Source organism: Molothrus aeneus, chromosome 5 (genome assembly GCF_037042795.1).
Source record: "Molothrus aeneus isolate 106 chromosome 5, BPBGC_Maene_1.0, whole genome shotgun sequence".
Classification (NCBI taxonomy): Eukaryota; Metazoa; Chordata; class Aves; order Passeriformes; family Icteridae; genus Molothrus; species Molothrus aeneus.
The window spans coordinates 16965750-16980207 of NC_089650.1; the positions used below are offsets into that span (position 1 = coordinate 16965750).

The 14458-nt window shown below is 48.2% G+C and overlaps 1 protein-coding gene across 1 annotated transcript in view; it reads left to right on the forward strand.

Moving 5' to 3' along the window:
* Positions 1-8433: 8433 nt before the first annotated feature.
* Positions 8434-14458, forward strand: part of ABTB3 (ankyrin repeat and BTB domain containing 3) — a 163677-nt gene continuing 157652 nt past the window's right edge. The window contains exon 1 of the mRNA XM_066550567.1: positions 8434-9391. Coding sequence (XP_066406664.1) covers positions 8434-9391 — 958 coding nt within the window. The remainder of the gene's footprint in view (positions 9392-14458) is intronic.

Here is a 14458-nt window from a genome sequence, read left to right on the forward strand (position 1 = left end):
ATCCCCATGTGGATTTGTGGGAACACACACTAGGAGACCGAATCAACACTGTAATAGCGCCTGCATTGATCTCACACAGTGTTTGTGTGGACTTCAGCCATCATTCATTTCTTCTCTGGCATCCAGAGGCCATAATGGATTATTCTGTATAATAATCATGATAGTATTTAGCTGTTTTCTAGCATTTGCAAGGCATTTTATGAAAAAAGTTCATATAATTATCTCAATTTTACTGTTGGAAAGTATAGGCTCAGAGACACAAAGTGATTTGTCCAGGTCCATGAGCACCACGACGTGTGAGGATTCAGGGACTTCCTAAGACTAAACTGAAATTTAGATTTGAGTCCAGATGTGGGCAGCGGGCTATCACCATCACCACGGAGGTTCTGTGCTTGGGGGTAATAAAATTCAGGGATTTTGAGGCTATGGAGAGCTTATCTCACTGCCTTAAAGTCAGCTGAAGAAAATCACAGGATTAGTCTTTAACACCATCTGTGCCTACAAACCGGGCCCCACCTAGCTGGTGCAGGGTACGCTCAGCAGCGCTTACAGGCACTGCCCGCCCGCACGTCCTGCCCGGGAGGCAGGAGCGGGGCCAAGGTGTGTCCTCAGCCCTTCCCATCCGCAGTGCTTCCGACTACGGCACAAAACTGCGTGTGTGCTTAGCCCGCACCTCCTCCCAGCCTCGGGCTAAACTCCTGTCCTTTTTTCACAGTCTCCGTCAAGCACCTAGCAGCTGTCAAGTGCGAGCCCTTGCCAGCCCCTTTTTCAGGTACTGGAAATGTTATTTTACCTTTGCAACTGACATCAGCCTTGAGGTATTTCATGATGTACAACTTTTTTCTCCTATGAAAGGAGAAAAAAGTTGCTTGTTTGGAGAGGTGTTTTTACAGGTTTCTAAATGAGATGCAGGTCATTTGAGAGCTTGTGATGTGAGGTAGAAACACATCCAGCCCTTCTCACTGTTTCTGTAATGTTTGTTTCCCAGCCTTTAGGCATCTGCAAATGCAAAACATATTTGAAATGACAACGATTGGAAGAGGCAGTTTAGTAGCTCATATTTCTTAAAGTACATGAAACTCCAGTAGGTAGCTGGTTGGATAAAGTGGATAAAGCATAATCTCTGTGTGCACCATAAACAGTTTGTCTACTCACAGTAATGGGAGAGAAAGAGGGGGAGAGGACAGAGAAAAGTGAGGATTATGGGTTGATTAGAGGGAATGATTTCCCACAAACATTTTATGATTTGCTCCTACCTTCAGCCTGTGTGAAAGCAGGAGTCTATAATAACTTTCCAGTTCCTGTAAACAGCTACTCAGAAGCTGTAGTGGGTTCACAGGAGATGTTTGCTCCCCTGTGGAGGCTGCTGGCCTTGTGGGGTGAGTCCTCAGTTATCCTAAACCAACCATAACCTCATGGAAGTGCATTCCCCAGAGCAGAGAGCTGGCCTTCCACTTCCCATCCCTTAATTACTGACTCACCAGGGGACCTGTGCTGGATCTCACTGCACCATGTCAGGGCCCTGTGTGATGATGACACACAGCTCATGAAAGAGTTCAGAAATGTCAGTTCTCATTGCCTAGTGCTGTCTACTGTTAATCTTTAAAAATTACTATTAATCTTAGAAAAAGATATTTGCATTATATGTTGCTACATGTACCATTGTTGTTGAACCTGGTAGACTGCAGTGATGTGATACCTCTGCAAGGAAAAGTATTCTCTGCAATATGAGTTTTCATGGAGCTGGCTCTTACTCGATTTGATGCCAGCTGGGTGGAGAGTTGGTTTTCTTTCTTCCTAATTTATTTATGAGCATTTCAGCAATTCTTTTGGTCAGTCAAAGAATGAACAGGATGCTGTAATCTTTTTAAAAAATGGAGCTTGGATCAACTTTTGAAAGGAAATCAAGCAAAAGAAGTTGTAAGTGCTAGGGCAAAGGAAAGGGATTGACACTACATTATACTGCTCAGTTTTTTAAATGTTATCTTATGCCAAAATCCCTATGTTTTGCTTTCTTATTTTAGGGGAAAAAAAACCAAAACAAAAAGCTTCATCTTAAAATGACTTCTTTTTTGATTTGCCTTCAAATGGAAAGCACTTTATATCCCTCACTTTATATCAGGGAATTACTAGTCTCTTACCTTAATCATGCTTTGCAATAGGGTAGGCCTGCAGCTCACTAATGCCTTCCCCAATTATTGCAGGGGGAAGGGGGAAAAAATCTTTGCCTACTTATATAAGAGCGATGTAGGGAGCCTGTTTGCAAAAGCCCCTTTCCCTGGAACTGGCCTGGAGGGTGATGGTGTAAGAGCTGTTCCCTGCTGAGATGGCTGGGGCTGCTTGTTTTACTGCCCAGCCACACAGGAGTGGATGTGGTCCTGAGGCCACATGCAGAGAGGTGCTGGGAGCAGAACCTCAGCTGTGGCAGTGCGCACAGTGAAGATGGGAGCTTGTGGTGCAGAGGAGAGCTAGTGAATGACAAGGTTTTTGTCTACCTGCAAAGGAACCCTTAAAAAATAGAAGCATTAAATGGGAAAACTGAGAAAGTTTTTACCTGGGATTTTTCATCATCAAATAATGCTGTCTGGGAATAAGACATCATACCTTTTTAATAGCAGAAATGTAAGTAAGCCTGAAGTGCTGGCAAGAAACAGAGGTGTGAATAGATTTAAAGACAACCTTCTCTGGTCTTTTTCCCACCACTCTGTTTTAAAAGAAGCCCCCATGAGTGGGGAGATGAGAGAATGGAGAGCATGGCTTATGTCTTTCCTTTCCTTTTGCACATGTGCCAGAGGGAAATGTTATATTGTAGAACCTGTTCCTCATAAAATTGCATGGACAACAGTACCACAAAGAATAGTATTAAAAACCTACAAAATACTTATTTTCTTCTAAAATCAGAACTGACTTTTAAATTGCAAACAAATGACTACAACTCCTTAGGGACTGTATTCAGATGCACTGCATGACACACTACAGGCCTAGTGAGCACCAGAACCACTTGTCACCTCCTCACAGCATCAGGATGCAGCAAGCATGGTTACAGTGTGAGGTTGAACCCCTGCAAACAGGCAGCAAGTCTGAGCACTCTGCACCTTGAGGAGATAACCTGTCATTCCTGAACTATCAAGTAGGAAGAGGATTTCACTGGTGACAGACAGAGAGAGGCAATTACTTAAAACGTTAGAATAACTTGAAACAGTTTTATGCTGGACATTCCCCCAAGGGAAGACTAAAGGGCTGGCTTACTCAACAGCCACTGCTGATCTCAAGCACATTTGTCACTTCAGATTTTGCCTTTAAATTGTTTTCCCATATACTCATACTTATATCCCTTATGCAGGTTTGTCATGTTTTGGGTGGGAATGAAAATTATCACTGGCTGAACAGTCTTTCCTTGTGTCTGTCCTCTGGGAAGCCTGCTATTCCTCTTTCTTTCAGTTCTGATCAAAACATAGTATGTATGTATAATCTTACTGCACATAAAGCATGCAAACACTGTTATGCTTTTTGGAGTGGTGTAGTGCAATGTGAGAAGAACCTATACCTGCTGGCTGGGGGCTATCTTGTATTCTGCTTGGCTCTATATGCTTTTAACACTGCCTAAGAGTAAATAAGACAGAGATGCTAGTCCAGACCACTACAAAGGTTTGGTAGCATCCTTTTATTTTTTCCATTTGTAGCAAGGTAAGGGTTAGGTCAGTGTTGGGAAGGCTGTTTCAGGCAGTAAGACTATTTGGACTTGGAAACAGAGCATCCAGGGAAGTTCTAGAGACTTGTCATGGATGGTTTGAAGAAAAGTTTTAAAACCTGTCAGGATTCATGTAGAGATTGCAGTTGATCCTGTCTTAGAACAAAGGACAAGATCCAATATCTTGTAAAGACAGCAAATACTTCTGTGTTGGCCGTGCAGAACCAAGGTGCGCTTGTGAACTGGTGGTAACACCCTTGGCTTGTGTGGAAGTAAGTGTTTAAACCAAACTGCCTTGGGGGCTCTGGCCCTGTCTCTGCAGTGAAGTATCTCATCTTGCACAGCCATCAACGACAGACCCATTGAGTAACAGAGCAATTACAGAGTCCTCTGTCCCCTGGCATAACCTCCCCATTTCTGGCAAACAGCTGTTGAGAAACTTTCTGAGATGAAGATTGCACATGCAGTATTGTGTTTAATAGTTACCAGTGTCCTCAGCCTCCAGGAATTGGTCAGATCTCTTTCTGAAATAATTTGTGCTCTGCACTTCCAAACTGTACCATGGCCTTGGGCTCCACAGCTTTGTTATACGAGGTGAGATTTGGTTGAGGCTGGCAGTTTCCCAGAGCATCCTTGGCTTGTGTATTTTGAGAAATCCCAAGTAATCTCTCCCTTCTATGTCAGGCACAAGTCTACACATCTGTTACAAAACTCCATTCTCAGCACATGGGAGCACAGGGGCTGCAGGAAGAAGGTCAGGAAGGGTTATGAGCTCAGTGGGAAGTCGGCTGCTTTTGCACAGCAGAGGAATACGGGTGGGTGGCTGCCCCTGGCTAAGCAATAGTCAACTGAAATATTGGGGCAGCCGTGTTCCTTAGTGTCTGCAAGAGGGAAAGCTGATCAGCTGAATCTTGCTTCTCCATGGGGCAATGGTTCCTGCTGAATCCTAGCCAGGGGTCTTAATTCAGCTTGTTGCTGAAATCAGCAGGATGGATCTGATGGGGAAAAAATGGGTGGTGTGGCATCCGCCTGCCACGTGTTCTTCCCTCCCACTCATGCTGGAGACATCACCAGTGCTTCCCTTCCAGCTGGCAAGCCGGTGGCCTCATTGCATCACTCATTCCCACTGCTTTTGGAGTTGTATGTGTTTGAGGAGCAACACTGGAGTCATCTCCCTGAGCCTGCTTGTCAAAGCAGTCGGCAGCACTCTCCCAGTTGTCCTGCAGGGACCGTGATACCTGATGCCAGCGCTCGGCTCCTTTGAGGGTGTGTTCTTTGCAGCCCTGTACACATGCTGCAGCCCCAAAGGCTCCTCTGCCAGGGATGTGCATTTCACACCTGCTTTACTGCTACAGGATTACAGCCTTGCTTTGTAAATGAACTCCTGTTTCTGTGATTAGAAACACTAGCGCTCTGACTTCCCCAGCAATATAAGCAAGGACCTGTTAAGATTTACTGCTTGTTCCTAGCAGCTGGAGATAACACTGGGAGATCCTGCAAATTCTGCTTTTCATCTGAGCTATTACTGCAGTGCAGCACATTGAATTTTGAATACAGAAATTACATGGAGTGGCCTTATCCTAGGTGAATTCCTGCTCTTCTGGCAGCCTGTTTGCTGTCATGTTTTTCCCTACTGCTGTCAAAAAGATGCCTTTTGCAGGCAGTTGACTGGGTGGGGAAGGAAAGAATTGCAGCACTTGGTGCTCTCCCCATAAAAATGCCAACTTCCCATTTACTTATATTTGCCCTAAGCACCTTTTTAAAATGTGGTTCAATTTCCCTTTTTCAGAGTTTTAGCTGGCACTCGTCATCCTGGTATGTTACTTAATCAGTCCCTGTCTGAATTGTCTGTGAGGATAATTGATGTTCCTGTCTCCAACAAGCTGAAAATTGTTTCCACCCAGCCTTTGACATATAAAGGGACTTTGTTTTCTGCAGTGGGTGTTCTTGTCTCATAGGCAAATGACCCTGGCTGTAAGGCTTGCAGAATGGAGTGCAGCTGCAGACACCTGCCTTTCCTCCCAGGCTAGGAGAGGTGTGGTGCCCTTTCTGGATTAAAGCTAAGCACTGTCTCCAGAGCTCATCCCATGCAGACAGTGTCCATGTTGCAGGAGTGTGTTTTGCTCCAAACTGTTTGATCCTGTCTTTTCTGAGGGCGGTTTAAAGAATCCCGTCTGAGGAGCACTTTCCAAATAATGCTGAATCTCACTTCAGGACGCAGCAGCCAGCATATCCACACCTGAGCAAGTGAAATTCTTTGGATACCAAAAGATCACCAGAGATCCAGCCTGGTCACACTGAACTTATTTGAACTTCAGCCCTTTCAATAGAAAGGTAATTAGTCTTCTGAACAAATGAGTCAGAAGTTCTTACTACCACTTTTGAAAGTTTAAACCAGTCTAGTGCTGCTGACATGCCTTTGGTGTGTTCAGTATTGCAACACCTTTCAAGATGGCAGTGTGACTGGGAATTGAACTGCCATGAGCAAGGTTGCAGCTACAAAATCTCTAGTAAGACCTAATATTTTGCTTTCTGAATTAAAAAATAAAACCCCAAACTCTTTAGAAGTCCAAACTGTTTCTGAGTCAACAATAGAAATGCCTGAGTCTGCATGGTGCCCAAGACAACTGTCCACTCCTCATTTATCCTATTCATCTCAATGCGATGTTGTAGCCTAAAAGTTATGCAGTGCCCAAGGGGAATGTTGACCTCTGCAGCACCGTTTTTCACAAAGGCCGGTGAACAAAACACCCACTTCTCTTGTTCCAGCCTCCCTGGATGCCTGCCTTGTGTCTCTATGAAGCCCTGCAAACCAATTACTAGAAAACCTCCCCATCTTGAACCTTCCCTGAGTTTGACCTGCTCTCATATGCTCAGCATGCACAGTTGTGGCATTCTGTGAGAGCATAAGACAGAGTCAGGTGAATGGAGTAAGAAAAATAAGTATCCTGAGGGGTTTAGTCCTAGTGGTGCCTTCCTTCTCCTGCCAAATGAAAAGGGGAATTTTGAGCAACCACTGCACTGAGGTGGTGAAGACACCAGAGGGCTCTACTGCCAGACGTACGGCTGGATTGCTGCAAAGTCCACAGGATGTTGCTCTCGAGGTATGCTCTCATTTTTGGTGAGCCAGCCTCGAGACGGGCTGTTGCCAGCAGCATGGGCCTCGGCATCTTACTTCACTTGTGACGGGGGCTTAAGTTCTGATTGCTCCTCTTCTCAGCTCTTCTACCTTTTACCAGGATATGGTGGTGTTTGGGAAATCTGTGGAAACCCATACTGCATCTTGTGGAAGGGCCAAGAGTATGCTGAGAAAGCAGTTTTTGCCAGCACTTGACTTCGTTTGGAAAGCAACCCCCTCTTGGTGTTTTTGGTGGTGTTATAGTTCTCCCCAGCCTTACTGACAAATGACCCTACCTGTAGTTGTGCTCCTGCCTTTCCTCTATGTTGATGTTGAAGGAGTGCCAGGCTTGCTTGGATGGGGAAATCTCTTACATGACTTGCCTTGTCTGTCCAAGAATTTTGGCTGCCTCTGTTGGCATGATAGAGAAATGTGTTTGCTAGGCTTTTATCCTTAAAGGGATAGAAATTTGCTAGTATTTTATGCTTAAAAGGGTGAAAGATTTCTTCAAAACCAGAGCACAAAAACATATACATTCTCACTCTGTTGCCTGGGACATTAGTCAGGCAACTGCTAAAAAAGCTAAAGCCTACAATGTGAGATTAAAATACATTAGTCGAGGATAAATTGTCTTGCACAAAACCCATCTAACTATGCATAGAAAATGTGCCCTAAGCCCAGTATAATTCTTACTTGTCAAAGCCTTCACGATACTTAATGGGTTAACGTCAAGAATGTCAAAGGGTTTTATTGTACTTGTTTTAATTATTTGGAAATTGCTCTTCCTGACTCGAGTGAAGGCTGGAATTCTTACGTGGCAGTTTCTGCTTGATTTCAAAACATCTTGTCTGTCTGATGAGATGTGTGAGTTCTTGCCTTCCCTGTCATTTGTTTATAGCAAGATCAGGGAACTGCTGGTGTGAAAACCCAGTGCGGTCCGGAGCGGGGCTCTAGCTCGTACGCCTGGGGAACGGCGTAGATGCATGCAGCAGAGCCGTGCTGTTGCCAGCCGCGGGGACAGAAGACACGGATGGCCGCACTCCCCCGGCTGCCGGCGGGCCCAGACCCGCATTAACATATCTGTGCTTTGCAGCGCGCAGTCCCAGCCCTAGAGGTGCTGCCTTGCGCGGAGCTGGCAGCCCCGGCGGGCGCGGCACACGGCGGCTCCGCACGGGCCGCGCCCCCTCCCGGCCCGGCCCGCGCCGCGCCGCGCGGAGCGGCCCCGAGGGGCCAGCCAAGGGAGGCGCGGCCGCCGCAGGGCGCCGTCCCATTGGCCGCCGGGCGCGCTGCTTTGCATGTCTCCGCCCTCTAGCCGCCTCATTGGCTGCGAGACGGCGGCGCTTTGCATGGCCCCGCCCCCCGCGCCCGCTGGCCGGTGCTGCGCTGCGGTGCGGTGTCGGGCCGGCGGCGCGGCGCAGTGCAGGAGCCGGAGCCGGGCCGACAGCGGGGCTCGGCCGGCGGCAGCAGGAGCAGGGTGCAGGCAGCTCCGCCGCTTCGCTGTCTGGCGGAGCGGGCGAAGCGAATCGGCCGGCGGTCGCGCCGCGCCCGCTCGCTGCTCTCTCCCCCCGCGTTCCCGTGAGCCGCTCCCCGCCCGGGTCCGTCGGGTGCAGCATGAAGTGCGGCGATGGCCCGGAGAGGTAAGACGGCGGTGAGGACGCTGGAAGACCTGACGCTGGACTCCGGGTATGGTGGTGCGGCGGACTCTGTGCGCTCCTCCAACTTGTCGCTGTGCTGCTCGGATTCGCACCCCGCGTACCCCTATGGAGGAAGCTGCTGGCCGCACCTAACTGACTCCATGCACAGTCGGCATAACAGCTTCGACACCGTCAACACCGTCCTAGCGGAAGACTCCGAGGTGCTGGACTGCGCGGGGCAGCAGTGCTCCCGGCTCCTGCCCGACCTTGAGGAGGTCCCCTGGAGCCTGGAGGAGGTGGAGGCACTGCTGCTGCCGCCGCCGCCGCGCCGGGAGCCGCGGGCGCCGGGCGCCGCCAGCCCCGGGAGCCGGGATGCGGCGGCGCGGCTCTCGACGCTGGTGAGCCGGGCGCTGGTGCGCATCGCTCGGGAGGCACAGCGACTGAGCCTCCGCTTCGCCAAGTGCACTAAGCACGAGGTGCGGAGCGCCATGGAGATCGTCCTGGGCTGGACGCTGGCGGCCCGCTGCACGGCAGCTGCCCTCGGCGCCCTCTCCCTCTACAACATGAGCAGCAGCGGCGGCGACCGCTTCAGCCGCGGTAAGTCGGCCCGGTGCGGACTGGCCTTCTCCGTGGGCAAGTTCTACCGCTGGATGGTGGACAGCCGCGTGGCCCTGCGCATCCACGAGCACGCCGCCATCTACCTCACCGCCGGCACCGAGAGCCTCTTCCGCGACATCCACGCGCGGGTGCTGGCCGGTCCCGCCGCCCCGCTCCCGCCGCCCGGCCGCCCCCCGGCCGCCACCGCCGCCCCGGCCGAGAAGGAGAAGGAGGGCGCCGAGGCGCCCCGCTTCACCCTGGAGGCGCTGGAGCAGACGGTCAACAACGACCCCGAGCTCTGGGGCTTGCTGCAGCCCTACCAGCACCTCATCTGCGGAAAGAATGCCAGCGGTAAGTGCGGCCGCCGGGCGGGACCGGGCGCCACCGACCACCTGTTGCGGCGGGCGGGCCCCGTCCGCCCCCCCGGGCGCTGGGCGGGCCGCCGCCGCACCTGCCGCCGGGGCCGGGGGCTGCGGAGGGAGCAGCGGCGCGGCTGCCCCTGCACGGCGGTGCCGGGCCCGGGGAGGGCTGGAGGGGAGCTGCCGAGCATCCCCCGCACGGCTTTGCCGCGGCGTGATGGGCGTGAATTCAGGGGCAGCTGGCTGGGTGTCGGCGAGGGCTGGCTGAGAGACAGTGGTTCAGAGCTTCAGTTTTCCACAGGAAATGGCAGAAGCGCAGCTGAGCGCTTGCAGGCGAGATCAAACTTTTGTTACATATGCAGTGGTTTGGCCAGCGATTGCGTGGTTGGCGCTGAAATGCAGTCTTTCTGGACAGATTTCATTCATGTTGCTGCATGTTTACTCAGAGCTTGGCACAAATGCAACACCGTGATGCATCAACTTCCTGAGCATTTTTCCCTTCGTTTTTTAAACGATGAATCTAATGTTTTTAATAAGTTGTCCTTCGGTAGAGTGGCATTCTAAAGTTCATGTTCCTTATTTCAGCTCCCTCTGTTTGTCAGGGAAGTGAAATGGAACGAGACGTGTTTCAGGGAGGCAGAGTTAAAATAGGGTGGTTTTTTTCATAGCTTCTCCTAAGCGTGCACAGACACATGCAAACACTTTTATTAAGCTTAAAGTCAAAATACCTGTCACGCTGAGATGCAAATATTTTGGGGGGGGGGGGGTGTGGAAGAGGAAGGGAACTGGGAGAACAAGGGTAACTGGAAGCCTAGATCACGTCTCCAGATAAGCCTTGTTAAGTTGTTAAAGCCACAGAGGATGCATTACAGCTAATTATCTATTGTCTTAAGGCACCTTCTCTCCCATAAGAGACCCAAAGGAGAATGCCGAGGGAGCGAAAGAAAGGAGCAGATATTCCTCTCTGCTGTAAATAGATGTTGCTTAGTTCTATTCCTCTGGTGGTTTTACTCCAGCAGTGGATGTTCTCCCCAGAGGCTTTGCTGAACCACCCCTCAAAATGCGTCTGACCCCGGGGGCTTGTGTTGCAGGACCCAGGTGTGTTATTCCAGCGCTGGTGCAGGCAGGCATGGCTTCCCCAGGAGCGCCACCGTTGTTTTTTTTCCTTGAGTCCTGCTATGGTGCTTGTAGGTTTCAGATGGCACTGTGTTGTGTTTCTGACATTGCAGCACTGGCTGTGCAGGCTCCTACTGAGCCTTTCATTTTGTTTTGCGGCTCTCTCTAACTCCCTCTGTATCAGCTCAGTGGATTTAAATGAACTTCATTCTGACCCTCATTTATCTCCCTTCTAGGGACACAAAACCTAATTTTCATCTCCATTTTTTTGTAGTTTTAGCTGCCACAAATCTCCTTGGTAGCTCAGTCCTGAGTTGAGAAAATAGCATTTTTCTAAGATGTTTGAATCAGACCCTAGCAAGTTATCCATTTTGTTTTGTCTCTCTCCCTATGCCTACCTGCTTTCTCTGCAAATATCTATAATGTTGTTTTGCTTTTTAGCCTCTTATAATACATAGTTTGGCATCCTGTTAAATATATTTAGAATTACAGGTGCAAGAGCCAGGCCTCCCTACAGTAAAAGCCATTTTTTACTGCTGTAAATGTTTATTTAGTTTTAATCCAAGGGTGTGTTGCCTGCTCTTAAGTACTTTCAAGGTAACTAAACCAGGCATTATAAACCATTAAACACAGTCTGTTTCTTCACGAGTGAGGTATGTATCTGTTTATATAGTCCTCACCATTTTGATGTCTTGAGTGCTCCATGTTTGGCTGCAAATGTTTCCTTTTCAGGCACTTAAAACAGGTGGGGAAGTCTGGTGTGAGAGATTATTTGACCGGCTTGAAACTGTTGGGGCCATCTGTAGCAGAAGGCTTGGATTGCTGGAAGCTGCATCTCTGTTTAGTGGCCTAACCACAAGTTCATCCTTCCTCCATCCTCAGTACTTGAAACATCATGATAGCACAACTGAACAGGTAGCAGACTTCTCACATCTCTTTGCACCTGTCCAGGAGAAGAGACAGGTCTTGTACTCTTGAGGTTCTGTAAGTTGGAGTGTCATTTCCCAGCTGGGTTGCACATGACCACACAAGCACTGGAATCCGTGGATTTGGTCCAGCAGGTGTGGACAAGAAAAGCAGTGGTGGGGTCCTTTCTGGAGGTACCATGGCCAGTGTGATTTGAGTGAAGGCTGGGGATGGAAAGCAGTGCAGAAGCAGACTCTGTAGCAGTACCTTATCTGCAGACAAGTTTTTGTGGGGAGAGGTGCCTCTGTCTGGGAGGCAAATGTCAAACCTTTGAGAAATTTCCAGGCGAAATTCAACACCCTTAAGTTCATCCAGACTGTGAAACAGGCAACCCCTGAAGATCATGGGATGCAAGTATGTAAAGTGCATGAGTTTGTGTGTGATGCAGTCCAAGATGACTCTAACAGAGTTTGTGAACACGAGTGTTGGGGAAGGTGGTCTGAGGATCTGCAAGACGCAAACCAGCCTTTCAGGGCTTCCCTATAAGTTGTGCAGAGTGTTTAGTGGTTTCAGCTGAGGTTTTATAGCCTGATATCATACTTGGTCATCTTGAAAGCTGCTGAATAAGAGCAGTATTGCAAGATAACCTTCTCCTTCCTATAAATGATGGTCATGTGCCTTCAGACAAAGATGTTTGAGCTGGTTCTTTGTACGGGCCCTTGAGCCTGCTGGGCTCCTTTTGGGAGTGTTTGGCCTGAGCTTGCACAGCTGCCTCAACTGGAGCCCCACTCTCCAACAGGAGCCTGCTCATTGCTCTTACAGGCTCAAAAGCCTGTGGATGAAGGTAGTTGCACTCCTTCATGTGTTGCAGGCAGCAGACCATGCATCCTTGATAAGCCCCTTGATAACTTCATGTGTGGGACAGGGCAGGGATAGCATTGGCAAGGCAGGTGATGCTGTCAGCAGCAAGCTGCTGGAGTATGGCAGCAACTGCTGGTATATTGACTGAGCTTTTTAGTAATCTTTCTGATTACTATATCAGAAAAAAATAGACTTTAAAAGCACTCTGAGATAGTAGTTTCCACTCCTCCCCCCCAGAATTTTAACTTCATGGCTGAACGAAAATGAAAAACTTTACATTTGGGATTTCATTGATGCTTAAATGTTTCAATTATGAGCTCCATCTGAACAGCACAGTGCACGTTTTACATCCTATAACAGTTGCATGGAGTGTTATTTCCCTTGGAACAGGGGGAGAAAAATACTGTGTGCTCAATGAAAGGCAGTAAAAGCTGGCACCTCTGTGGTTTAAGCCATATTATTGTAGTTTCTTTATTGCTCATCAAACCCTTACTTTTATGCCAGGTCTGAGAAATGCTTTGAGGTGAATGAGAAGTTTCCCCAGGTCTTGGATCCAGTGCAGATCATTGGAGTAAATCCATATAGGTTGTTTTAACGGGGGAGCTTGCATGGTAGGTCCAAGTAGCTCAAAGTCACCTGCTGGGTATTATGGAGGTCCTCTTTCACTGGGAGGAGGGATGGCGTTAGAAAACACTTGAATTAATACAGAGTTAAGAAAATTGGTTTTTCCTGTTTCAGTCTTTGGGGATCTCCATGTCTTTGCGACAGAACTTTTGGTGAGAGGTACTCAGCTGGGGAGCTGGGGGATCACAGGATGGAGTTTTCTGTGGAGGAGTCAGCATGCACAACTCTGCCTTGTCTGTTTGTGTACAGCTTCTAAAAATAGTGATTTGGAACCCAGCTACATCCCTGTGGTTCCTTCCTCTTCTTAATATTATTTAGAGAAGAAGATCAAACTAGTTAGAAACCCAGGATTAGGTCAGGCTTGGCTGACACGTGTCAGCTAACCTCAGTGTAACCTCAGCCTCTTCTCCTAATTCAGGCAAACTAGGGGGACTCTGAGCAGATGAGCAGTACCAATATATTAGCAAAGCTTAACCAAATCAATAAATTCTTTTCAATTTTGATTCATATGTATACATACATGTGCACACAGAGACCATACCCTCCTTTTACTGGTAAGCATACTGTTATCTGTTACTTCTCTGCTTTTTGCTGTAATTGAACCATTCAGGATGCCATTATGGCCTTAGGGACAGTGCAAAAATCAATCTGAAACTTATTTCAGCTAAGATGATAGGGAATATTTGGACACAAAATGGAATTTTATGCTATTTTTTTGGCCTTATTTTAAACTATAATTCCAAGAATATCCTTCCCCCTCCACCCCCATTATGTTTCCGTTGTATTTTTTTGCTACTTAAAAAAAAAGGAATATAGGTGAAGTTTCTTATATGTGCCAGTATATTATACTTAGAGGTCTTTGCTGTTTGTTTTTCCATCTATTCCAGGGCACTTGAGGTTGACATGAGTGGTGGTGCAACAAATGATCTGTAGTTTTGCTTGTTTCTCTTACCTGACAGTCTCCCAAGCAAACTTCCACACCATCTTTGAACAAGTTGTGAATTTGTCTCCTCTCCATTCCAGGTGTGGTGGGAGGGGGAGAGGGGGAGAAATCCCCAAGAAGGTTTTGCCTGTTTGTGGTTTGTGGCTAGTGATGCTGGTGGGAACTGGGATGGCAGTGCAGAAACCATGCTCCTTCTCTGTAGTGAAGGGTGGGTTGCTTTGACCAGAGTGGAACAGAAGGATCATCAGTGTGTGTGTGCTTCTTGAAAGCCTCTGTTGCCTTGAGAGGACACCTTGAAAAGGGAGCAATGGTAGGACTGGGAAGTAGAGACCCATTGGGAGGTGAGGGTTTGACTCACTGGATGATGAAGGTTTGTTTCCCCTCTGGATGTTTTGATTCATGTAATTTGTTTCAGTTATGAGTCTAACATAAAAAAAAAAATTAAAAAATCCCAGAATTGGTTATACTGGAGGCACCCAGGATAATCATAAAGCTTATGTTTGCCAATATGATTATTCTTTTTGTCATGTTGGAAAGTACCTTAATAGCATTTATAGCCTTGGCCACGCTAGGGAGTTTTCAGGCTGCATCTACATTACTTAGTTTCTG